General features: G+C 44.3%; 1 protein-coding gene across 2 annotated transcripts; it reads left to right on the top strand.

Annotated features, from left to right (window-relative positions):
- Positions 1-2,523: 2,523 nt before the first annotated feature.
- On the top strand, positions 2,524-23,729 carry LOC129832416 (inositol-trisphosphate 3-kinase C-like). Of its 2 annotated transcripts, XM_055896464.1 has the most exons (8): positions 2,524-2,612; positions 10,127-11,474; positions 19,526-19,622; positions 19,797-20,010; positions 20,276-20,480; positions 20,685-20,786; positions 20,914-20,985; positions 21,635-23,729. In XM_055896464.1, the coding sequence occupies exons 2-8, from the start codon at positions 10,299-10,301 to the stop codon at positions 21,842-21,844; spliced, it is 2,076 nt and encodes a 691-aa protein (XP_055752439.1). In that variant the 5' UTR covers positions 2,524-2,612; positions 10,127-10,298; the 3' UTR covers positions 21,845-23,729. The 2 variants fall into 2 exon arrangements, with proteins under 2 accessions (XP_055752439.1, XP_055752440.1); XM_055896465.1 differs by lacking the exons at positions 2,524-2,612; positions 10,127-11,474 and adding an exon at positions 15,022-16,353.
- Positions 23,730-24,770: the final 1,041 nt, after the last annotated feature.

Raw genomic sequence — 24,770 nt, 5'->3', positions numbered from 1 at the left:
GGTGACCAGAGAGATATACCTGCTGGAGCGCGTGCTACAGGTGGGTGCTGCTATGGTGACCAGCGAGCTGAGATAAGGGGGGACTTTACCTAGCAGGGTCTTGTAGATGACCTGGAGCTCACTACACAGGTGTACATTGTAATGGGGATAATAAAATGCCACTTTAAAATGTAAAGTTTTGTCACATAACACAATGCCACATATGTCTCAAGAGAACGTGCAATTGGCATGCTGACTCCAGGAATGTCCACCTGATAATTTAATGTTCCTTTCTCTACCATAAGTCACCTCCAACATCATTTTAGAGAATTTGACAGTACGTCTAACCGGCCTTAAAACCGCCATGTGTAACCAGCCCAGGACCTCCACATCCGGCTTCTTCTCCTGCGGCATCGTCTGAGGGGGTACTGAGGAGTATTTCTGTCTGTAATAAAGCCCTTTTGTGGGGAAAAACGAACTCTGATTAGCTGGGCCCTGGTACCCCAGTGGGTGGGCATAGATTCCAAGTGGGTAGGCCTATGCCCTCCCAGGCCCACCCATGGCTGCACCTCTGCACAGTCATGTGAAATCCCTAGATTTTGGGCCTAATGAATTTATTTATATTGACTAAATTCCTTATATGAACTGTAACTCAGTAAAATCTTTGAAATTGTTGAATGTTGCATTCATATTTTTGTTCAGTATAAATCATGTTATGTGCTCCGAATTTTTTAAAGTGGAGAGCACCAGTGCTATCAATTTAAAAAGTTTATTTCGAGCCCTGAATGAAATACAGTACTCTAGCCTACACAGGAAAACATGAATGCCTCTGCTTTTAGAAGCTTATTCAGTGAGTTGTTGCAGTGTTCAGTTTATAACATGAATATTACTCACTATAATATGTAATTGCTTGAACTGAATCACACACAGGGCCTATCGTTGGCTATTATTTGTCTATAACTTGGGCAGAGTTTATTATGAGAGTGGCTTTGGCTTTATCTGTTGAGGGTGTGTCTTTCTTTCCATGTCATAAAATGTGTGGCGTGTAGTGAGCAACTTAAACGGAAGGACTCGAGCCTTGGGGACCGGAAGGAAGATGGATCCAGCATGGCCAGACAGAATGGAGATGCTAGCTAGATACAACTAGAGGACGAGAAGGATGACAGTTTCTGGAGGGGAGGAATATTGAATCTGATGGAAGACTGTGATAAAGGAAAATGGAACAAAAGGGGCTAAAGTTGTAAATGAGCATAGGTTTTTGGTTGGAGTACGATTCACTAACAATCATGCTTTTTTTGGGAGATCCATTTTGAAGTAGCAAGGATGGTAAAGGATGCATTAAGAAAGTTGGAGTTGGTCAGAGAGACCAGAAGTGGTTTTGTTTTAATTTCTTGTGTGCCAAAAGAGCAGAAGGAAAAGGCATTTAAGGCTCTACAAACTATCGACATATGAAGTGGAGGGTTTCGATTTTTGGAGCAGAGCACCGTTAAAAGGTGTAATCGCTCATGTCGCATTGGATTTTGAGGCCTTGTGGTTTACGAAGGAACATATCAGGAGTAGTTGGAGCACGCTGTCTGAACCGTGCAGTGGATGGAAAAAGATGGGAAAGCCTGTTGGTATTATTGATGTTTGATGAAGAGTATCTTCCTTCACATGTGAAGCTGGGATTTGTGAGAAATGAAGTGAGTGCTTTCATGTCCAAGCCGTGTTTTGCCGGAATTCCAAAAGGTATGGCCGCGTATCAAGTGTGTGTCGAAGGAATTAAGAATCTGAGGATTCCCAATTCCCCGGAGTGCCCGGTTAGGGTTAGGGGTGTTTGAACTGGCAAGGGCCAGGGCTGTACAGCAGGTCTCCTAAAGGGAGGTCTGCAAAATAGGAGCTAGTGAAACTGAAGATATGGCAGTGGATGCCCCGCAGCCTGTGGAGATTCAGTGTCGTTTGACAGTTGAGGTAAACTGATATGCTGATCGTGAAGATGGATTTTGTGACATTTATTGCACGTGATTAATTGTACTGCCTAAACCAACAAGAAGTCCATGAAACTGTCCATAATTGTATTTACGGCTGAAAAGTTATTGGGTCTCCAGGACTTCACAGCCGAAACATTGCAAGGAATACTGTCCGAAGACGCTCTTCTTTTTCAGGCCCCAGAGCCTATAGGGCTCGGAGTTGACGTTTGAATTTGACTGAAGAAGTATATTGATTTTTGCTTTTGTTTCTTTGTCTTTTGTTAATTATTTGGGAACAATATTAGTATACATTTTTCTAAATCTCGTATACTACCCTGTACAGCGGGTGACAGCATGCACCTCTAACATATGTTTGCGGACCGCCATAATACCATAGAAGAAGAGCAACTTAAGCACTCCATGTTCAGTGAACAAGTATTTTGACATGTGCTTCCTCTATCACTTTAACCACATGCTCTTACCTCACCATATTGCACACACAAAGCAAACAGATAAGCCACATTGACATCCATTCCACACCCAGATACAAATACAGTAGATATCACACTGAGACTCTTGTTCCCAGCCTAACAAGCAAGGAGAAGCATCATTGGTTTGGCATCACACAACCAGGCTATACACTTTTATACAACAAACAGGTTATTGGCAAACACTTGACTGATGGTAAGTTTTCGTTTCAGTTTATGGAGAAGGTCTGACACTTTGGAGAAGTAGTTGTTTTTTCATGGTGCTTTGTAGCCTATTCTATCCCCTATTGATCTCTGGGGTGATAACATCAGCTCTAAACTTTGGCTCTCTGCTCATCAGTATACCAGTTGACCATGGATTTCATGTGTTTCAATTACTGTAACCTATATGTATCTTAGAACATTTACTGTGATCATCATAGTGTGTATATCTTAGAGTGACATGCGTCACTTAATTGTAATTAGTTCCAGGTGCTGCCTGTGAGTGTGGGGTGGGGTTTTGAGTATAAATGCCCGGTGATAGAGCTTTTTGTGTTGACGCGACATGGCCGTAATAACTATTTGAACAGTTTGCTACAACAGTGGCTGAAGGAGCAGAAAGAGCGTGGAGATGTGGACATTCTTGGAAAGAGAGGAAGAAGGAAAAGGAGTAGAGGGAAGCGGTGTGGTGTGGAGGATTAAGTACCCCCAAAAAATGATGTACTCGGTAGCTCAGAAATTTAACCTGACGAGAGTGGGGATGAATTACCTGCGGTGGCAGGTGAGGTGAAGATAGGAGTTCGAGCCTCATCCCAATGATGATAAAGATGCTTTTTGGCCCAGTGGGAGGGAGATTTTTGGAGAGAATGGATCCTTTCCATCTGTCTGATCCATTTGTGGTGTCAGGATGGGTGATGGAGAGGTTGGGGACTTGACTCGGTGAAAGTAACTCGAAGTGGACTCGTGATGATTCTTTGTTTCTTCCCTCCAGAGGGAGCGGGTGCTCAGCATCACGTGCCAAAAAAACGGACTTGCTTTGCTCTCCGGAGCAGGGCCCAGTTGAAAGGAGTGATAACTGGGGTGGCGTAAAGGAGGATCAACTGAAATGGAAGATTCCCGGTGTCTATGACACCCGCCTTTTGGTGTGACGCAGACCCGGTGGAGAGCGTGGTAAAACAGAGAAGACACTGTCTGTCCTGAGTTTTGATGCAGAATCAACCTGACAAGGTCAAGTTAGGATGTGTCAGTTATCCCATATAGAGCTTTGGTCTCAAACCCATTACGATGTTTTAGGTGTCATGTTGCAGCAGTGTGTAAGAGGGATATTTCTAGATGTGAGAAGTGTGTAAGAGGGCATGAGACAAAGGAAGGTGTAGTATCGATCGAATAAGTGTGTTTTAATCCATGGTAGTGGACATCAGAAATGTCCGGTGAGAGAAAGGCAGGTTGAGGTTGCCAAGATCAGAGTAGTACAGAAGGTGTCATATGCTGAGGCAGTGAAGAGAGTAGTAGTGCCCATCACCCTCCAGATCCTCTCTCGGTCTTCCTGAGCATTCCTTCCTCAACTATGCAATTTTCACATTTTTATAGAATCTAACTATTGGAGAGCTTGTTGTTTTGAGCGATAGAAGATCATGTTTGATATGTGCAATATGTCTTATCATTTCCATGCTCCACCCCTGATGTGTGCAGAACCTGTGTTTGGTAAATGTTTAGTAGTATATGTATTTATCCGAGGACCTCACCTTGTTAAACAAGGTGGCGTAGTGGCTACAACCTTCAACCTGTTACATTAGGCTAACTGGTTGTGTTTATCATTCATCTTTATGACCATACTGGGTTATTTTGTGGTGGCTGTTTGGTTGCTAAATTTATCTCACCATCAGTGATGTGTGTTAATCTCTGGAGTGTTCTCCACACGCAGCAATATGGAATGACCAGTTTCCCTAAAAGGACATTGCAACATCCCTATCTGTGAGGGGTGTGTCAACGCAGCACAGTGTTGTTGTCATCCTTGTGTGATTCACTGCCACTTATTCATTATGCCCAGATCAGTGTGTGTGTGTGTGATTTGTGAGTGTGTGTGTGGAGGTTGCATGAGCAAATCTTTCCATTATTTCCCTTCCCATCTCATTTCCTGTGCCTAAGCACTCCTTTCTGACTTGACAGGGTTTCTGTCATGCTGCTCTCATTTTGTCTGGACAATATAGTCAGACCGCATGATTATGAGTCAGTGTATAGTATTGGCATGATGCATAGGACTATTCAAATCCACATGTGGAAAAACGCAGGCCCCTTTTCTATTGTGGAACCTGGGTCAGCAGGTCACATTGCAACACACAGTCGATCCATTAATCATACACCAGCCCGAGAGGCTTGTGGGAAGTCAACAAAAAGGCAGTGACTCTGTCAACTGCTTACAGAATCAATGTTCACAAAATGTTATCAATACAACAGTGAATAATCAGTGTGTCCTTGAACCTCCAGTCTGGTGTCTATCGCAACAACAGATATGAGTATAATCCATAACTTTAGCATCAAGTCTAGTGGCCATCAATCCGCATCTTGAGTGTCACAAACGGAACACTGGAAATGGTGTTTTACAAAAAAATATGCTGAACATTGTCTTGATCACTACACACTAAATATGAGCTTTAGTCATATTACATTTCCCCATTGCAATGTGTGGTAAAAGACACATCGGTGTTGCAACATCAAATTCAGAATCACAACCTAGAAACGGACCTCCTTCCAGTGTCCTAGATTCTCTCTATTCTATAGGGCAGGGATGGGCAACGGATGAGTTCATCAAAATGATCCATCCCTACTGTAGGGGATTCGGTGTGAAGCAAACTTAGGTCAAGTAATTGTAACACAACTACTTCACTCTCTCTGCTGATTTGATGCTAGGGGAAATTGACATTGTCTTCTTTGCCTGTCAGCATTGCTGTTTCATCTTCTTAACTTCCACTTAGAAGCTTTTCATGTTAAAGAAAATACATGAAACCCCCTCAGATCCTCCTTAACAGACTAATGGTTTCCAGCTTTATTATGCTATGTATTGTAACATTGCAACACTGAAGGGCCACAAAACCGGATGCATCCGGTTTTCATGTGAAGTCGAAAGAGAGCCTGTGATGTGACTTCCACTTTTGGGCATCAACAAGGCAACACTCCAACTTAACTCCTGCTCCAAATGTACTGGATTGGTTGAACAGTGCAGAAGAGAACCTGCCTAAAATGTTCAAGTCAGGACCAGATAGAGAGACACTACGTTATTTTACGCTTGCTACATTAGGCTACTGGAGGGCAGCAGAAATGTGGGCAGCATTGTAGAAGCAAAGATGGTGGTTAACTTAAGATAGTTCACTCAGGCCGTTTACAATTGTAAAAAATGGTAACTTCTGGTCTACTTAACAGGGTGGCTCTCCCATTAAAAACGAATGCGATAGTTCGGCTTAGTTCATTGACTACCATTTGAAACAGTGGGATGTCTCGCTTCCTTTTCCATCTTTGGTAGAAGGTGATATTAGCTACAGTTGTTGCCTAATTAGGTTCCTGATGCTGCTTACGAAAGTCGTTAGATAGATCAATCTAGATGAAGTGAAGTCACATCAACTTGGGCCTGGCTCCTGTGGCTTTGCTAAAGCCAATTTAGCTTGTATTCCAGGAGATCCTCTAGGCAGAGATACTATACTGAACACAACATGCAAAGTGTTGGGTTCATGAGCTGAAATAAAAGATCCCACAAATGTTCTATATGCACAAAAAGCTTATTTCTCAATGTTGTGCACAAATGCGTTTACATCCTACACCTGACAGGCGTGGCATATCAAGAAGGTGATTAAACAGCATGATCATTACACAGGTACACCTTGTGCTGGGGACAATAAAATAACACCCTGAAGCTCAATCAATCCAGAAAATTTCAAGAACTTTGAACGTTTCTTCAAGTGAAGTCGCAAAAACCATCAAGCACTATGATGAAACTGGCTCTCATGAGGACCGCCACAGGAAAGGAAGACCCAGAGTTACCTCTGCTGCAAAGGAGTTACCAGCCTCAGATTGCAGCCCAAATAAATGCTTCATGGAATTCAAGTAACAGACATCTCAACGTCAACTGTTCAGAGGAGACTGCGTGAATCAGGCCTTCATGGTCGAATTACTGCAAAGAACCCACTACTAAAGGACACCAATAAGGAGGGACTTGCTTGGGCCAAGAAACACAAACAATGGACCTTAGACCGGTGGAAATCTGTCCTTTGGTCTGATGAGTTCAAATTTGAGATTTTTGATTCCAACCGTTGTGTCTTTGTGAGACGCAGAGTAGGTGAAAGGATGATCTCTGCATGTGTGGTTCCCACCGTGAAGCATGGAGGAGGAGGTGTGGTGGTGCTTTGTTGGTGACACGGTCAGTGTCATTTCTTTATAATTCAAGGCACACTTGACCAGCATGGCTACCACAGCATTCTACAGCGATATGCCAGTTCCACTAAGCGTAAACTAGATGGGATATCATTTTTTCCCCAACAGAACGATGACCCAAAACACACCTCTAAGCTGTGTAAGGGCTATTTGACCAAGGAGAGTGATAGAGTGCTGCATCAGATGACCTGGTCTCCACAATCACCTGACCTCAACCCAATTGAGATAGTTTGGGATGAGTTGGACTGCAGAGTGAAGGAAAAGCAGCCAACAAGTGCTCAGCATATGTGGGAGCTCCTTCAAGACTGTTGGAAAAGCATTCGGCGTGAAGCTGGTTGAGAGAATGCCAAAAGTGTGCAAAGGTGTCATCAAGGCAAAGAGTGGCTACTTTAAAGAATATGAAATATATTTTGATTTGTTTAACACTTTTGGTTACTACATGAATCCATGTGTTATTTCATAGTTTTGATGTCTTCGACAATTCGACACTCTCATGCCCCACTTTTGCGGTACTGGTTATCCTGAGTTGAACTCGAGTTGACCAAAGTTACCTCGATAAAAGGCTTGGCATGGTTAATCCGATGCCTGCATTGGCAGTACAGCATTTACTGCGATGCGGCCTCCGCAGAAGTCAGAGCAAACGTACTTTTAGCACTTCGCAGAGCAGTTCAAATAGTTAAGGAAGTGAGTTTGTTTATACAGGACCTCACACCTCCACCTACCATCAACCAATGATGTCAATGTGGAGCTTTACAAAGCCCTCCACATTGTTACAAAATTTGAGGCACACGGCGATGCGGTACGGAGCTTGAGTTGGCCTCCGAAGGCTACGCAATTGTGTCACACCCTCCATATGAATCCGCCGACCACATTTTCAGATCAAGCATTCATTCCCCTACCTATAAATAATAAAGCCACCCTTTACTGGCTCAAATAGCCGACCAATCAGCCTGTTACCAACCCTTAGTACGGCAGACCTAAAAGCTTGCTGCCAGCTCTTAGCAAACCTTTGGAAAAAATAGTTTGACCAGATACAATGCTATTTTACAGTAAACAAATTGACAACAGACTTTCAGCATGCTTACAGGCAGTGGTGAAAAGTATTTTTACTTAAGTACTTTACAAAGTATTACTTAAGTCAACTTTTACTTCACTACATTCCTAAAGAAAATAATGTACTTTTTACTCAATACATTTTCCCTGAAACTCAAAAGTACTCGATACATTTTGAATGGCTAGCATGACAGGAAAATGGTCCAGTTCACGCACTTATCAAGAGAACATCCCTGGTCGTCCCTCCTGAGTTTTATCTGGCAGACCTGTCTAACAGAACACAGAGGGTGTTCTTTAATGGAAGCCTATCCAACATAATCCAGTTAGAATCAGAAATTCTCCAGGGCAGCTGTCTAGGCCCTTAGTTTTTTCAAACTTTACTAATGACATGCTACTGACTGAGTAAAGCCAGTGTGTCTATGTACAGACACAAATATTCATTTTCACAAAGTCTGCTGCCTCAGTTTGTATGATGGCAATTTGCATATACTCCAGAATGTTATGAAGAGTGATCAGATGAATTGCAATTAATTGCAAAGTCCCCCCAAGACTGTATGTGGATAACTCAACACTATACACGTCAGCTACTACAGCGACTAAGATTACAGCTCTTTGTTAAGTGCTGCAGTTAGTTTCAGAATGGGTGGCAAGGAATAAGTTAGTCCTAAACATTTCAAAAACTCTGCATTGTATTTTAGACAAATCATTCACTAAACCTCAACTAAATCTTGTAATGAATAATGTGGAAATTGAGCAGGTTGAGGTGACTTAACTGCTTGGAGTAACCCTTGGTTGTAAACTGTCATGGTCAAAACACATTGATACAACAGTAGCTAAGATGGGGAGAAGTCTGTCCATAATAAAGTGCAGTTCTGCCTTCTTAACAGCACTATCAACAAGACAGGTCCTACAGGCCCTAGTTGTCGCACCTGGACTACTGTTCAGTCGTGTGGTCAGGTGCCACAAAGAGGGACTTGGGAAAATTGCAATTAGCTCAGAACAGGACAGCACGGCTGGCCCTGAGATGTAAACAGAGCTAACATTAATAATATGCATGTAAATTTCCTGCCTCAAAGAGGAGGAGAGATTTACTTCATCACTACTTGTATTTGTGAGAGGTATTGACATGTTTAAAACACCGAGCTGTCTGTTTGAACTACTGGCACACAGCTCAGACAGCCATGCATACCCCACAAGACATGCCACCAGAGGTCTCCTCACAGTCCCCAAGTCCAGAACAGACTATGGGAGGCGCACAGTACTACATAGAGCCATGGCTACATGGAACTCTATTCCACATCAAGTAAGTCATGCAAGCAGTAAAATGATATTTTAAAAAACAGATACAAATACACCATATGGAACAGCGGGTACTGTGAAGCAACACAAACATAGACCGCTGCACCACTCTGTGCCTAAGGCACTGCATCTCAGTGCAAGAGGCGTCACTACAGTCCCTGGTTCCAGGCTGTATCACATCCGGCTGTGATTGGGAGTCCCATAGGGCGGCGCACAATTGGCCCAGTGTCGTCCGGGTTTGGCCCGGGTCATTGTAAATAAAGACTTGTTCTTAACTGACTTGCTAAATAAAATAAAAATACTAACACACAATAACATGTGCACTATACACACATATTTTGTGTTATGTGGTTGTAGAGTAGGGACCTGAGGGCACACACAATGTGTTGTGAATGTACTGTAAATTGTGTAACTGCCTTAATTTTGCTGGACCCCAGGAAGAGTAGCTACTGCCTTAGCAGCAGCTAATGGGGCAAGTCAGTTAAGAACAAATTCTTATTTACAATGAGGGCCTACCGGGGAAAAGTTAACTGCCTTGTTCAGGAGCAGAACGACAGATTCTCTTTACCATGTCATCTCAGCGATTTGATCCAGCAACCTTAACGGTTACTGGCCCGCCACTCTGACCACTAGGCTACCTGCCGCCACATCCATACTAAATGCAAAAACATGAGCAAAGCAATATAGCTCAAGTCATTGGCCTCAAAAGGCACAAAAAAAATACATTTTTCCTGTTTTCGTACCATATTGATGTGTTCACCCTTCACACCGAACATCAATTTCACTAATCTCTTTTAACGAAAGCAAAAGTGTGTACCTTGTACCTTTTTTATGAGATTGTTTAAAGTTGTTTATTGCAATATGACATAGATAAGACCAAATGGAAAGCAGTACAGTAACTTACGTGAAGTGTTTTGTCAAAATATTCTAAAACGGTTTTGTTTTTTCTTGCAGATATGGAATATTCAAACATTTTGATCAACATTTTCCTATAACTGTCATTTATCATTGGCAACAATGAGTGGAGCACGTGACTCATGTGTTACTTTGTAGCACAGTGAGAATTGTTTCAAATTGGAAACATCTCGGAAGGTGCGACTTGTGCGCTGCTACTACCGTGTATAGAATGGGTCAAACGCGTTCTGGTCTCTCGTACTGGAAACCAACTGAGACAGCCAAACGGCTCCCTATCTGCAGATTTACCCGTGAGGAGCGAAGGGGTGACCGGTTTTACAGGAATCTGATGAAAACGAAGCAGTTGCCTTCGCCAGGGACAGGTCAACCGGAGGTGGGGCTTGTAATCGGATCTGGAGATTCGGAAACCCTTCGTGGTCACGGGCGAGGAAAGTTGTTGAGAGGCCAGACCGAGTCGGCGGTAGTGGACTACACCACCCCGGTCGCCGAATACCCATCTCGAATTCATTATGAAAACATTCAGGCTCTCCACAGTGACGCTGTGAGCAAGGGAGCGGCCGACTCTTCCTTCGATGCGACAGGCTTGGATACGCTGGCCAGAGGATTCGAAAGAACCCGCTGCGTGGTTACGCAGCGCAGCAGCCCAGAAACAACTGGGGAGGATCATGTCGGGAATGCCCCGGCTTGGGCCATGGAAAACAAGCCATTCGGATTTGATAAACAGGGTGGGGTTGCCTCCGAGGTCAGGGCGATACCGGGGGCTGTACCACCGGATGGTTCAGTCCATTGGCGCATATCTGGAGAGGAGAATTTAAAACTGACCCTGGCATCACTGAGCTTGCATTTGGACGAGCCTCTGACAAGTGGCGTGTCAGAACCGATAAGGTATGAGATACCACACACAGAGTTAGAAATTACTAAATCTAACTTTCTCACTGCTTCTTGTGAGCCCGAAGCTGTCAGGAAAAATGAACAATGCGGTTGTTCCGTTGAGTCGGGGAACCAGGAGGACCCCTCGACTAACTCTCAAAGTCCACTAGGTAGCCAACGTTTCCCTGGTACTATCCCAAAGCTTATTATAACCAGAGATCCAAGCCCCAGTCGGACTCAGGAAACACTAGACCCAAGGACCATGGAACTCGGAGTCGGTGGATCATCCCTGGATCCAAACGCCGATGATGAGTCCCCCTGCTCGGACAGTGGCTGGGGAGGCTCCCCGGCGCTAATGCGCTTTCACCGAAAGCTCTCCAACTCGTCCTCCGCCGGCTGCGTATCCTCCGCCTCGTCGTTTGAGGAGTCCGAGGAGGACTTCACCGGCAGCGACATCGAGTCCAGCCTGTCCCCAGTCATTTGCAACATGCTGGGCAGTCCAGACGAAGGAATGGGGGTGAGTGTGCCATCCTTAATTTGTTTGTGCATAAAAGCTGGTGGTCTGCTGACTAGAGGTTTATCTTCTGTATGAGGTTGCATACAAAAACACCCATTAGTATTATGTTAAACTCTTTGGCTATAATCGGTGCTAAATGTTGGCTAGAAGTGTCATGGATGGGCACATACTTAAACACACAGCCTTATTGTTTACTTTCTGCACACTAATAAATAAAGAGCATAGCACCTATTTATAAACTCCCAGTAATTGATTGGGTAAACCACCAACATTTCAGCATCACTGTTCCTCCTTCAGGGTAAACTGTTGTTGGTTTACCCAATCAATTACTGGGAGTATATATATAAACTCTATTTTTATAGCTTGCAGTTTTATATGGTGTTAGTCAGCACCTCTAAACAAAATAATTTCTCTGGGTCTACACCAGCTCATGCTTTATGTTAGACTACTTTCTCTACACACACACTTCCATGGTACATTTGTAGCCTACTGTATGCGCTCATGCTATTGATATAAGGCATAGTCTTTTTTCATTTATGCAGAAGAGATGCACTATGATTTGAAATGATGCCCTAATGCGCAGAGCAGACATTCACTGATAATGCATGTTCCAGTACCACAACTCCATTGTTGACTTACAGACTGCATGTCAAACACACACACTGGAGACGGAGGAATTCACAATTCTCTGTCAGTGTGTGTTAGATCTACTCCTAGATAACATATCTGAATCTCACACGTCTCTCTCTCTCACACACACACACACACACAGCCACCAAGCCCCTGTGCTCCTACCACAGGGTGTGTGGTGAATATTTAGCCTGAAAGAGTTTGGAGCGCAATTGTATTTACACATAGATCAGAAAGGATCAGTTGGGTGTAAACAACATGGTGGAAATCAGCTGAGCTAAATGAACCTGCGGCGCTTACATACTACACCAAAGCCAATAAATAGGTTCGCCAATGAAGGCCCTTTCACTCCTAAGTGACTCTTTACCCATGACTCCAACCACTATGACCCTTAGCCGAGATTGTCACTAATGAGCTCGTCTTGATAAACACGGCGTCATTTGCTCAACCCCAAGACGTTCTTGTTTTGACCCGTGCGTGATCCAGCTCTAACCTTGTACAGTGGCACATTCAGGTTTCCCTCCCCAGTCAGAGGCCTTTGAATGCGCCCTGACCAAGAAATGCTTGGAATGACACGAGCTCAAAAACGGGATGTCTTTCCTAGAAATTGACCAATTGAAACGCAGGCAAAGCTCTCTTCCTGAACAGGAATGGTGTGAATCCTGGAAGTCACCGCTGTGTGGAAATACTGGAATGTGTATGTAACGGATGTGAAATGGCTAGCTAGTTAGCGGGTACGCGCTAGTAGCATTTCAATCAGTTACGTCACTTGCTCTGAGACTTTAAGTAGGGTTGCCCCTTGCTCTGCAAGGGCCGCGGCCTTTGTGGAGCGATGGGTAACGATGCTTCGTGGGTGTCAGTTGTTGATGTGTGCAGAGGGTCCCTGGTTCGCGCCCGTGTCGGGGCGAGGGGACGACGTAAAGTTTAAACTGTTACATGTACATGTTACATATCACCAACACGCACATACTTGCTCTCTCTGAGTGCGTAGTCGTTGTAATCAATGTGTTTATGAGAGAAACTACTTCACGAGAACATATGTTCAGGCCTAATTTCTTCATGTCTCTGAAAGGGAGATGTTTTTCCAAATAACACATAATGGCTGACCTATTTAAATGACATTGGTGTGAGTGACTCACTCTCACATTGTGTGTTTGCTCCAGTGGGTTTCTATGATGTGTGAGTCAATGTGTGGAGAGAGTGAGCCTTAAAAATAATGTAACTGAATTCCGATACTTAGCCACAGCTCTCTTTCTACCTACTTTGTCGCTCTCTTTTCCTCCCTCATTTGCTTTCTCTAATTTGCTTTATCTTCTGCGAGTCCAGACATTTCCATATCTGCACGCGTGTGTCATCCTTGTTAATGTATGAATTTAGTCTGGATGAGAGGGTATGTCAGCAGTTCCCATGTTATAGATTCCACCCACACTACTGTTATGATTGAATATCTGGAACATAGTGAGTGTACAGGATGTCCATTTTGGATCTAGCTGGTGTGATACGGCAGCACTGGGGCGAGTGTTGGTTGTGATAGTATTAGGGCCTTGGTTGTTATTGGCTAACTGTACGCTTTCAAAGTGTGGCCAAACCAGTTGCTACACTATGTGCTCAGTGACGTACATCGTAGATACTTGCCTGCTCACACTGCATATTTTAGAGTTGAAGGCACACACTCAGACACTACACACTCTGATGCCATCTCAGAGTGTCATGGAAAATTGGGCTGCAGGCAGTTGCGTTGCTAGGCGACATCATTGCCATATATGGCGCTCTTTTTCTCTCTCTCTCTCTCTCTCTCTCTCTCTCTGTCTTTGGTCTGTATTTTGAATGTAACGTCTTATATATTACACATTACTTCTGACATATTTTCATAAAGTCTCTTTCTGCCTTAATCATCCTTTCATTTCTCTGACAATATCTTCCCCCCCCCCCCTATGTTTAGCCTTGCAGCACAGCACAAGGTTTTCCCCTGATACACAGGCAGTGGAACAGAAGGCAGAGGAAAATATAGATACATGGAGAAGGAGTGATAAAGTACCCTCCCTACACACACTCTACAATATATCCCACAACACACGCCTGTGTACAGCACATACTCCACATACGCACACACAAGAACAACTCGTCGATAAACTCGCATTATGCAACTCGCGATGGCAAAGTTGCCACACTCGAACATGCGTACGCACACAAAGACTCATATTTGTAAGTGTCCACAACAGCAAAAAAAAAAAAACACATTAGTGTCAGACACTTTGTGTGTTAACTGGGCTGTGGTTGAGCTGTGCTGCGCATGCCACCGAGAGCAGAGGGGATGTGGTTTACATGTAAACAAGGCCTGGAAAAAGAGCAGCATCACACCTAAGAGTAAGATGTCCTTTTACTCAACTTTTACTGTTGATACGCGATATCCCAAGATTTACTTAACAAAAGGCACATCTCAATAGGTGGTCCAAATAAGTCATGACATGGCCACAAGTGGAGAGAGAGCCTTTCCTCTTGTTCTCTAATGCTTCTCTGTTGTTCCACAAGCAAGGGGGAAGGCCGTGACTATCACAGATTCCCATCAGACCAACTCCTTGAAGTTTGCAGCGGTCTACAAAAAACTATTTTGCTCAAGATATTTTATTTGACCCTTTAGTGTGTGTACTTTACTGTATTTATACTTGGGATATTGCTTTTCAACAGTTAAAGTAAAAAGAAATAAAAAAATAAAAAAAATCGCTGGAGGATGTCTTTTAAAGACTACAGCTGGTGTTGTGAGCAGGAAAACGGGGCGCACCCCCTTCATAAATCAAAAAGCGATTTACAACAGCCACATGCCTGTGTTTTTCTCTCTGGGCTTACATATGTCTGAGGAGTTCCTCTGAGGGACAAAGAGAAACAGGACAGCGGGGGAAGGGTGTAGAGGGAGCTATAGGGGAGTACTCTAGTGGATTTAAATGTTCTTTATTTAGTCGGGATAGCCCACTCTAACAAATGCCACTTTTCCAATGAGTCCTGGGTTCCATAGAATCAAAAATGTTTTAAAGAAAGCGAGCAGAAGTGGGGTTAGTGCTTAGGGGTATTTAGAAATGTTTTCCTCTGAATATCCAATCTAGTAATTCACTTTGACTCCAGCATGATGACTCCCACAAAACAGAATTGGCTACATTAGGTCGATGTCTTTTGCATCATACTCACACACTTGAAAGTTGTCTTTGCCCCACAATTTTCAGTTTAGTTAACAGAAGTGGAAAAAATGCTGTCTGCTGGTATTAAGGTATTTCATTTAGGAACATGTGGTGAGGGAGAGCCATTGTCTTTACACTATACTACTCAGGGGGGTATGTGGGGTAGATGTCTCCCACACTACCTCCGGAGCTAGTGTGGGAGACATCTCTCATAGAGAGATTTTGAATCGATCTGTCTGTTTACACTACAGTAGTACATTTCCTGGGACTAGTATGTCGTCATCAAAGTAGTGCAGAGTAAAGAGGCCCTTTCTCTCTGGGTATTACAGCCGAGTCTGTCACTGGGGACTCTGTCTTCCTGAGGACACCGGCTCAGGACAGGCTGATGGGGAGGGGGGGATTAGAGAGAGACCCTGATATCAGAAAGACAGTCGGTGGGGAAAGAAACAGGGAGAGGGAAAATGGATAAAAGGGAGGCAGAGATCATCAAACTTGGGGAGAGGGAAATGTAGCGCTAAGTGACAGACTAGTGTGTGACGAGTTAAAGAGTGAGCACGAGACCTGGGAGGGAGAAGTAACACCAGGTAGGGAGACAGTGATTACTGTAAGAGAGGAGGGACAAAATGCTGCAGAGAGGACAGAGATCAGTTGGTGTTAAAGAGAAGGCAGAGAGGGATTATAATGTAACTTCCTACCAGAGGGGATGTTTACCAGAAAACACAAGTTAACAAAGCCAGGCAATTGCATTGACTGACTGCTAATGCTGCAGGGCTAACTGAGGGACAGATGGCCTCTGTAGCATTTAGCCACAGCCCTTCTAACAGTCATAGGTAGGGCCAAATGCTCATGCTAGGCTAACAGGGATTTACAGAGAGGGGCAAGGCTAAATGCTAACCCCTCTAGGCTAACTGAGGGATAGTCCGATGGAGCGCCGGATGCTCGTGAAGGTCTCGTTTGGAGACCCTGTGCTGGTGGTGCGGAGTGTGTGGGACTGGCTACACTCTCATCTCCCCTCAGTGTCTGTGTGTGCCTGTGTCAGTGCCGGTTTGCTGCTCCACTACTGCTCTGTCTGCCAGGTAAGAGATGAGACAAACAGATTAGACATACTAGATTAGATATACTGTTGGGAAGAGCTGAGATTGGAGACGGATGTCAACAGGTGAGGACAGGCTTGCATACAATACAATATAAACTGTGTGGTTCGAGCCCTGAATGATGATTGGCTGAAAGCCGTGGTATATCAGCTTGTATACCTCGGGTATGACAAAACATTTTACTTTTACTCTTCTAATTACATTGGTAACCAGTCTATAATAGGAATAATGCACCTCGGGGGTTTGTGGTATATGCCATCTGCATTACGTTATGCGTATTGGCCGTATACCACACCCCCTCAGGCCTTATTGCTTTAGTATAGCGAGGAGTTGAAGTCAGATAACAATAGTCTTCTACAGTCATAGATATAATAACCTTAGGGGTGGACAGGTGAAGACTGTCCCTGTCCTTGTGGGCTGAGATGTAGGGCCACATAGAACGTAACGTTGCAGATAGAAATGCCACAAATAGAGCCAACGTGATTCCTTATTCTACTTGTCAGAGAGGCATGTTTGTTCTACATAGCGCATTGCTAACTGAACGTTCCAAAACGTTGCGTCCTGCTGAACGCTCCCCTGGTGTACATCCAGTATGTAAGGCCGTGTTTCTCTCTAGGATTAGGTATGAGGTGGGCAGGTACACAGTATCTCCCCTCTCTGTGCTGATCCACACAGGTATGTGTGGAAGTGCTGTTACAAACCCTGTCCTCTCTAGTTGAGGCAGGTCTGGACAGGTGTTGGATTCTGTCCGTCTGTAGAAGGATTATCTATCTGCTTTGGCATTAGCTAGTATGGACAGGTAGAAGGAGAGTTGTCTTTGTGTGTCTGTAGGCTGGGTCAGGTGCGTATTGGGTCCATTAAAGTCCAACAAGATTTGATTGTATCTTTATTTGACCAGGTTGAACACCTAGGATCTGTCTTTATTGTGAAAAGCTGTTATGTCGTGGGTGTTTTAATAAGGTTCTCCGAGTTAACGTTTGCATTGTCTCTATCTGGCCTAAGGCGGTGGTAAGCCAGGGAGATTTATGATGACGGCTGTTGTCAGAATAGACACTAGGGCTGTAGGTCAATCGGGTCACAGCTTCACGACCTTTTTGTTTTTGACCTCGTGGTCAGAACAGAGGTTTTCGTGTTCCTCTTGCGGACAACACTGACGTCCTGAATGTCACTACTGATTGTGTGTGTGTGTGTGTGTTTCATGGCTGCTGTCATTATGACAGGAGTCAAGACGCATTCCAAGAATGTAGTGTAGGATGAAGGGAAGAAAAGAGAGGGGTAAGGCTGGAGGGAGGGGGCAGAGGGACAGAGCCCTGCTGTTTTATAGTGGAGGAGCGGGAGAAATGGAGCGGGTTTAGGATAACAACAACAACAACAACAACAACAGCGGGAAGCAGTGAAGGAAGGCAGGAGAGAGGGAGTAATACGTTGAGGAAGGGAAAAGGAGAACTAAAGAGAGAAGAGCAGATTCTCCTCTCCAGGGTCATTCAGGTCAGGTAATAATGGAGATGGGAGGAGGCGGTGAAATCGAATAGAGGGGACTGAGTTACATTTGACCCCCCTGGGCCATTCATTAAGCTGTCTGGCCTGAGCTGCTGGAGCGAGTGGGAGATAAATGAGTGGATGAGAGAGGAGAAAAGAGCCATTTAGGAGGGGTATAGCTCTGCTTTGATTACCCGTTCCTCTCCGGACCCCCTGTAGTGACACCCAGCACCCAATGCTCAGCTCCGAGAGGGACAGAGAGAGAGAATGATAGTGATTGATTTAGCTGAATTCCCCCTGCAGATTAGTGTTGTGCCACCTTGGAGCTAGCTCATCGTTCACGTGTCACATTGACCTCTGCCTCTTTGCACTTTTCCTTCTGGGCGTTGTCTTTATTTTCAATGTTTTCAATCTGGCAGGTGTGTGTGTGTGGGTGACTGTACACTTTTGTGTGTTTGAATCCCGCTCTTGTGAATGTGTCATCTGCTCTGAGGTAAGGGTTACGTTTGGGTTAAGCTGGTAAAGAGCTTTAGAGCTCGGAAGTCTCTGTTGGCATTGACCAGCCCCGGGACTCAGACTACTAGCCTGCACTGTCTTTGTTCTTTACCATGTATTCAGTACAACTTCAGGGGCCGTATCCACAAAGCGTCTCCGATAATAATGAATACGATTATATGGACAGATCCTAGATCAGCACTGCTACTCAGATATTTAATGAGTACGGCCTCTGGCCTGTATTTCTACTCTTTTCTCGCTCTGTATTCAGCACATTTCAGCAGTCCAGTGTAAAGAATGTGTGGGTGCGGAGGAGGCAGACAGACAAACATTGGCTGGGGTTGGTTGGTTGTACTGGTCTGTAGTGTAGTGGGGCATGCATTCTTTAGCAGTCTGAGGGTTGTATCTGATCATAAAATATGGGTTTATGGCACCTTGTCCTTCCACTCAATTACCTCTATGATGACCTCTGCCTTCCTCTTCTCTTGTCTCTTTTTCTCAAATGTTTTGTCTTTGCCCTACCTTTGCACTCTCCTTGACTCTCTGTCCCTTTCTCTCTCGGTCTCCTTCCTGTGACTTCCCACACACATACAGTATCATTTCCTAATCAGTGGTGTGTGTGCAATCGATGCTGTGTGTTCTCCTCTCTGCTTGCTTGCGTCAAACTCTCTTGCATAGTGACCTTGCTGTGTGTTCTCCTCTCTGCTTGCTTGCGTCAAACTCTCTTGCATAGTGACCTTGCTGTGTTTTTCCCAATAAAAAAAAAACTAACTACACACATGTCCGCAGACTCACACACTTACTCAATCAAACTCGCACATGGTGTTCCTGTGTAGGCCAGGGACGTTATATTTTTGTTACTGTGGAACCAGTGTGACGTTTCTGGTCAATGTTTGGTGAATGGGGGCTGTGAGAAATGTTGTGTACCTGGCCTTGGCTCAAGCGAGCTGGGACCTCACTCTCACTCTGTGCCTCCCGTCGTGTGTGTGTCTTTTAGATCATTGGTTTTCAAACTATTTTTATCATCCTCAAATGGTGTTATGACGCACTGATAACTGGATAAAAATGTTGTATCGCTTTTCTGCTGTGGCCAAGTAAGAATGAGTCGGGATGACCATATGTAAACACTAGTTTAGCTGACTGGTGGTGTGTAACCCATTTGTTGCTTCTCTCCTTCCAGACCAAGCAATGGCAGAAGCTGAAAACTATGGTGCACTGGTCTCCCTCCGTGTCCTTTAACAAGCGCTATCCCTGGGTGCAGCTCGCCGGGCACGCAGGTATACACCACTCCCTTTCGCACTCTGTCTCACTAGCTCCCTCTCTCTCTCTCTCCTTCTCTCTCTTTCTGTTTGTTTGTTTCTGTTTCTTTCTCTCTGTACTTGCTCTCTCTCTCAGTATTTCTCACTTTCTTCTCCTCTGTCCCTCACTTGTCCCCTCCCTCTGTCTCGTAGGTAACTTCCAGGCGGGGGAGTATGGGCGTTTGTTGAAGCGCTACTGTGAGTGTGAGCAGCTGTGCCTGTTGAAGCTGATGGGGGACATTCTGCAGCCCTATGTCCCTGGCTACTACGGCGTGGTGCAGAGGGACGAACAGGACTACAACCTAATGGACGACCTCCTGGCTGACTTTGACTCTCCCTCCATCATGGATTGCAAGATGGGCAGCAGGTGAGAGACCGGTGAAGAGATAGGTGTACTGAGCTGGAAAATAATAGGCAAAATCTACCACACACCCAAAACCGATTTTAGTGAAGGTACTGGATGCAAAATTGAGCTGAGCCACCTTTCAGTCGACCTTCATCAGAGCAAAACTAAATCCTGCATGCCCTGAGGCTCTCCAGGACCAATGCTGGAGAGGAGATTACTATTGTTAGATAACTCAGCTGTTAGATGATAAACTGGCTCACTATCCCGGTCTTCCCTGTCCTATCAGGACTTACCTGGAGGAGGAGCTACTGAAGGCCAGGGAGCGTCCACGGCTCCGCAGGGACATGTATGAGAAGATGGTGGCCGTGGACCCTGGGGCCCCTACGGATCAGGAGAGGGCCCAACAAGGCATCCTGAAGCCCAGATACATGCAGTGGAGAGAGACCCTCAGCTCCACTGCCACCCTGGGCTTCCGCATCGAGGGCATCAAGGTCAGGGGGCACACTGGGTTCAACACGGGGTCTAAATTATTTTTAGTGTTTCAAATTTATGGGCAAAATAACTTAACAATAATGAGACAAGGAAATGGGTGTGATGGGTCAGCACTCAAAAATGTCACAAAGCTTACTTCATTAAAAAGCAAATAATAATAATTTCACTGCATCAATTACTCTTGTGTTATTTGTGATGTGCAGAGAGCGGATGGGACGTGCAACACCAACTTTAAGAAGACCAAACACCGGGAGCAGGTCATGCAGGCTCTGGGAGACTTTGTTGATGGGAACATTCAGATCCTGGTACGTGTTTCTAGAGGGACATTTAGTCGGGTGGCACATAAGAGAACTTGAGTTCTAGGGGGACCTACTCAGTCCCTTCAGATTGACTGTCTGTTTGACTGTTTGTCTCCCGTTCTCTCTCTGGTAGAAAGTCTACCTGCAACGTCTGGAGGAGCTGCGATCTGTGCTGGAGAAGTCCCAGTTCTTCAGAACACATGAGGTAACCCACACAAACTCACTCACACCCTATACTACCTCCCACTTCTCTGTACCCATAGTACTCTGCTTTACTTACTAGTGGTAAATTAAGACAATATTTATAGTTAAGTTTGGCATGAGTACTTTCCCTCAACAAACCTGTTTGCTGGATTATGATTAAATGTGATTGATATGAACATGATTCAAATTCCTTATTAAACCTGCAATATGTTACTTTGAGCTGCCTGGCCAAATAGAAATAGTTATAGATCTGTCATCCTCATTGAAAGCAAGTCTAAAAAGCGGTAGATCTGTTCTATGTGCACTCTTTCGATGCGTCCCATTCTTAAATTTCGTTTTTACTTTCAGTTTTGTACACCAGCTTAAAATACAATATTTTTGGTTATAGACAATATATTTCAGTGGTTTAGATGCTACAATGATTCTCTACACTATACATGCTTGTTTTGTCTCACAAACTGAAACTAAGGGAAAACCTAGTTAGTTGTGTAACTGAATGAATTCAATTGAAATGTGTCTTCCAAATTAGGCAAACTATTAGAATTTTAGTAACCAGGACATGGCGGAGCGATTTCTGCATAGTGCAGCTTTAAATCACAAACAAACACTCTCACTGACAGACTGAACTCAAATGTCTGGTTTTCTCCCAGGTGGTGGGCAGCTCCCTGCTGTTTGTGCACGATGCGTCAGGCCAGGCCCGTGTGTGGATGATAGACTTTGGGAAAACGGTGCCCCTGCCTGCCCCCCTCACCTTGGACCACCGGACCCCCTGGATCGAGGGCAACTGCGAGGATGGCTACCTGTGGGGTCTGGACAACCTCATAGACATTCTCAGTACCATGCTCCCCCCCAGCCGCTGAGAAAGAGCGGGCCGTGTGAGAGAGTACAAAGGGATGGCCTGGAAGAGAGAGGAGGAGGATGGAAAGAACACTCTCATCCTAGTCACAGATGGAGAATGAAAGTGGGGAAGAACAAATGGAACTGGTCATTACCCAAACTAGAATGTGAGACTGGTGAGATGGAGGGGAAAGGAAAGAAGGATGACAGTGAAAGAGAGGCAAACGGAGGAGCACACAGAACATGGTGGACACTCTTTAGTCAGAGTGAGGAAACCTGTCCACACGACTAGCGGTGTGTCATCCCTCATCAACTTCTCTCATTATAAGAGCTATGACGTCAACTATCACTGCAGCACGTACACACAGACACACTACTCTTCCTTCATGATCACAAGTATGGTGATAATGTACTGTACTTTTCCAATGGGATATATCCTCAAGTGACCAATGGAGAACATTTTATTTTCATTATGGACCACTTGACTTTATGCTTTTTAAACTATTTTATATATTTGTCAACACTAGAAACACTGGGGGAAAAAACGGTATATGTAACCTTTATCTGGTACTTAGCCTTTTAATGTAAATACAGTTTTATTTAATCTGTTTGCCTTCACGAGTAGCCTCTTTACACTTTGTATTTTATCTGTGCCTAGATTTTGGGATTGGAGGCAGATTATTTTTTTTATATATCATTCCAAAGTTTGCTGGAGAGTTGACCCAAAGTCTGTAACTTTTGTATTTTTTTTGTAAGTAGGATGGTGAAAACTGGAGGCTGTTGATTGGCAGAGTTGACCCAGCAGATAAACTAACAGTGGTTCCCAACCAGGGTTACTAGGACCTCTGGGGGTACTTGGTCGATCCACAGGGCGGTACTTGAGAATATTTAATGAGACCTTACTGGTAAAAAGTACATGAGGGGGTACTTCAGGGGTACTCTGGACAGAGCAAAATTCAGCTGGTGCTATAGTAACCACAAATGGTTGGGAACCACTGGACTAATGGATCTTAATGTTTTTTTTTCTTTATTTTCTCTCCTAGTGGGGCACGTGACTTGGTGGTCATGGCGAACTAGACTGTATTGCACAAATGGGTTCCTCCCAAAAGCCATTGAACAAAGCTAGCCCTGCCTCTGTCTTTGAATATGGATTCCCTCTGGTGTCCCAGGTTCTTATAAGCAAACCATTTTCTGGTGAAAGGAAATTGATCAATCTGCATAGGTGTGACCATTTATTCCTTCAGTTCGGTTCATAGATTCTTCTGGACTGGGTAACGATTGGCCTGACAACTGAAATGACTATTTGAACAACTCACCTGAAACTGGAATGAATGAGCTGGTAAACACAGGCACAGGCACAGGTATGTTATGACACGTTCATCCACAAGTCAGACTTGTGTCACTGGATTTGTAGATCTGTCAGCCAATATTCCCATCCAAGTCTTCCTACATATCCTTAAACAGTTAAGATACTGTTTGTGTATTTATGGTGTGTGTGCAGATTTCTACATCTAGAAAATGGAGGAGCTCTGTGTGTGACTGTCAGCATTGACATCATGGAACTGGAATTATGTCTCTACTGTTGACATCTCTCAAATATTCCACACCATAAAACACATTCTGGAATAATGTATTGTTTACAAAGTATTATATCTTATGTACCATGTATCCTCTTCTTAACCTGACAGTTACTGGCTTTCAGACTGTTTGTGTGTGGCTGTGAGCTGGACTGTAAGGTTGGGAAAGCCTAAGATTTTATATAGTTTGGATAAGCCTTTCCACTGTGCTGTACGGTTGCTGGGGGACGCAAATACAAATGTTCAAAGGATTGAGACGGGTCCCTGCTCTCTTTGTCTAGAATACCATTGATTGCAATAAACTGGAACTAAGAGCTCAAGTCCTTTCTAATCTGAAGCCCTGTGTCGTCTCATTCAACACCAAACATCAGAAGTATGAATCATATTGATAAATGTTTTTACACTGCCCTACAATAGTACCAGTCAAGTTTGGACACATCTTCTCATTCAAGTGTTTATTTTTACATTGTAGCCTAATAGTGAAAACATCAAAACTATGAAATAACACATGGATTCATGTAGTAACCAAAAAAGTGTTAAACAAATGAAAATATATTTTATATTGGTGATTCTTCAAATAGCCACCCTTTGCCTTGATGACAGCTTTGCACACTTGGCATTCTCTCAACCAGCTTCATGAGGTAGTCACCTGGAATGCATTTCAATTAACAGGTGTGCCTTGTTAAAAGTTAATTTGTGGAATTTCTTAACTTAATGCGCTGAGCCAATCAGCGCCAATCAACCTTGTCACAACACTTGTCAGTGTTGTGACAAGGTAGGGGTGGTATACTGAAGATAGCCCTATTTGGTAAAAGACCAAGTCCATATTATGGCAAGAACAGCTCAAATAAGCAAAGAGAAAAAACAGTCCATTACTTTAAGACAAAGCTCAGTCAATCCAGAAAATGTCTTCAAGTGCAGTCGCAAAAACCATCAAGCACTATGTTGAAACTGGCTCTCATGAGGACCGCCACAGGAAAGGTAGACCCAGAGTTACCTCTGCTGCAGAGGATAAATTCATTAGAGTTAACTGCATCTCAAATTGCAGCCCAAATAAATGCTTCACAGAGTTCAAGTAACAGACATCTCAACATCAACTGTTCAGAGGAGACTGCGTGAATCAGGCCTCCATGGTCAAGAAACCACTACTAAAGAACACTAAGAAGAAACTTGTTGGGCCAAGAAACACAAGCAATGGACATTGGACCGGTGGAAATCTGCCCTTTGTTCTGATGAGTCCAAATTTGAGATTTTTGGTTCCAACCGCCGTGTCTTTGTAAGACGCAGAGTAGGTGAACGGATGATCTCTGCCTGTGTGGTTCCCACCATGAAGCATGGAGGAGGTGGTGTGATGGTGCTTTGTTGGTGACAC

Source organism: Salvelinus fontinalis, chromosome 33 (assembly GCF_029448725.1).
Source record: "Salvelinus fontinalis isolate EN_2023a chromosome 33, ASM2944872v1, whole genome shotgun sequence".
NCBI classification, from domain to species: domain Eukaryota; kingdom Metazoa; phylum Chordata; class Actinopteri; order Salmoniformes; family Salmonidae; genus Salvelinus; species Salvelinus fontinalis.
This window is presented reverse-complemented; position numbering and strand designations above follow the sequence as displayed.

Excerpts from the sequence above, each read along its gene's own strand:
- LOC129832416 (XM_055896464.1), top strand. The coding sequence starts at position 10,299 with ATGGGTCAAACGCGTTCTGGTCTCTCGTACTGGAAACCAACTGAGACA. Across the intron at positions 11,475-19,525 it reads GTCCAGACGAAGGAATGGGG|ACCAAGCAATGGCAGAAGCT; the intron begins GTGAGTGTGCCA and ends CTCTCCTTCCAG. Across the intron at positions 19,623-19,796 it reads GCAGCTCGCCGGGCACGCAG|GTAACTTCCAGGCGGGGGAG; the intron begins GTATACACCACT and ends TCTGTCTCGTAG.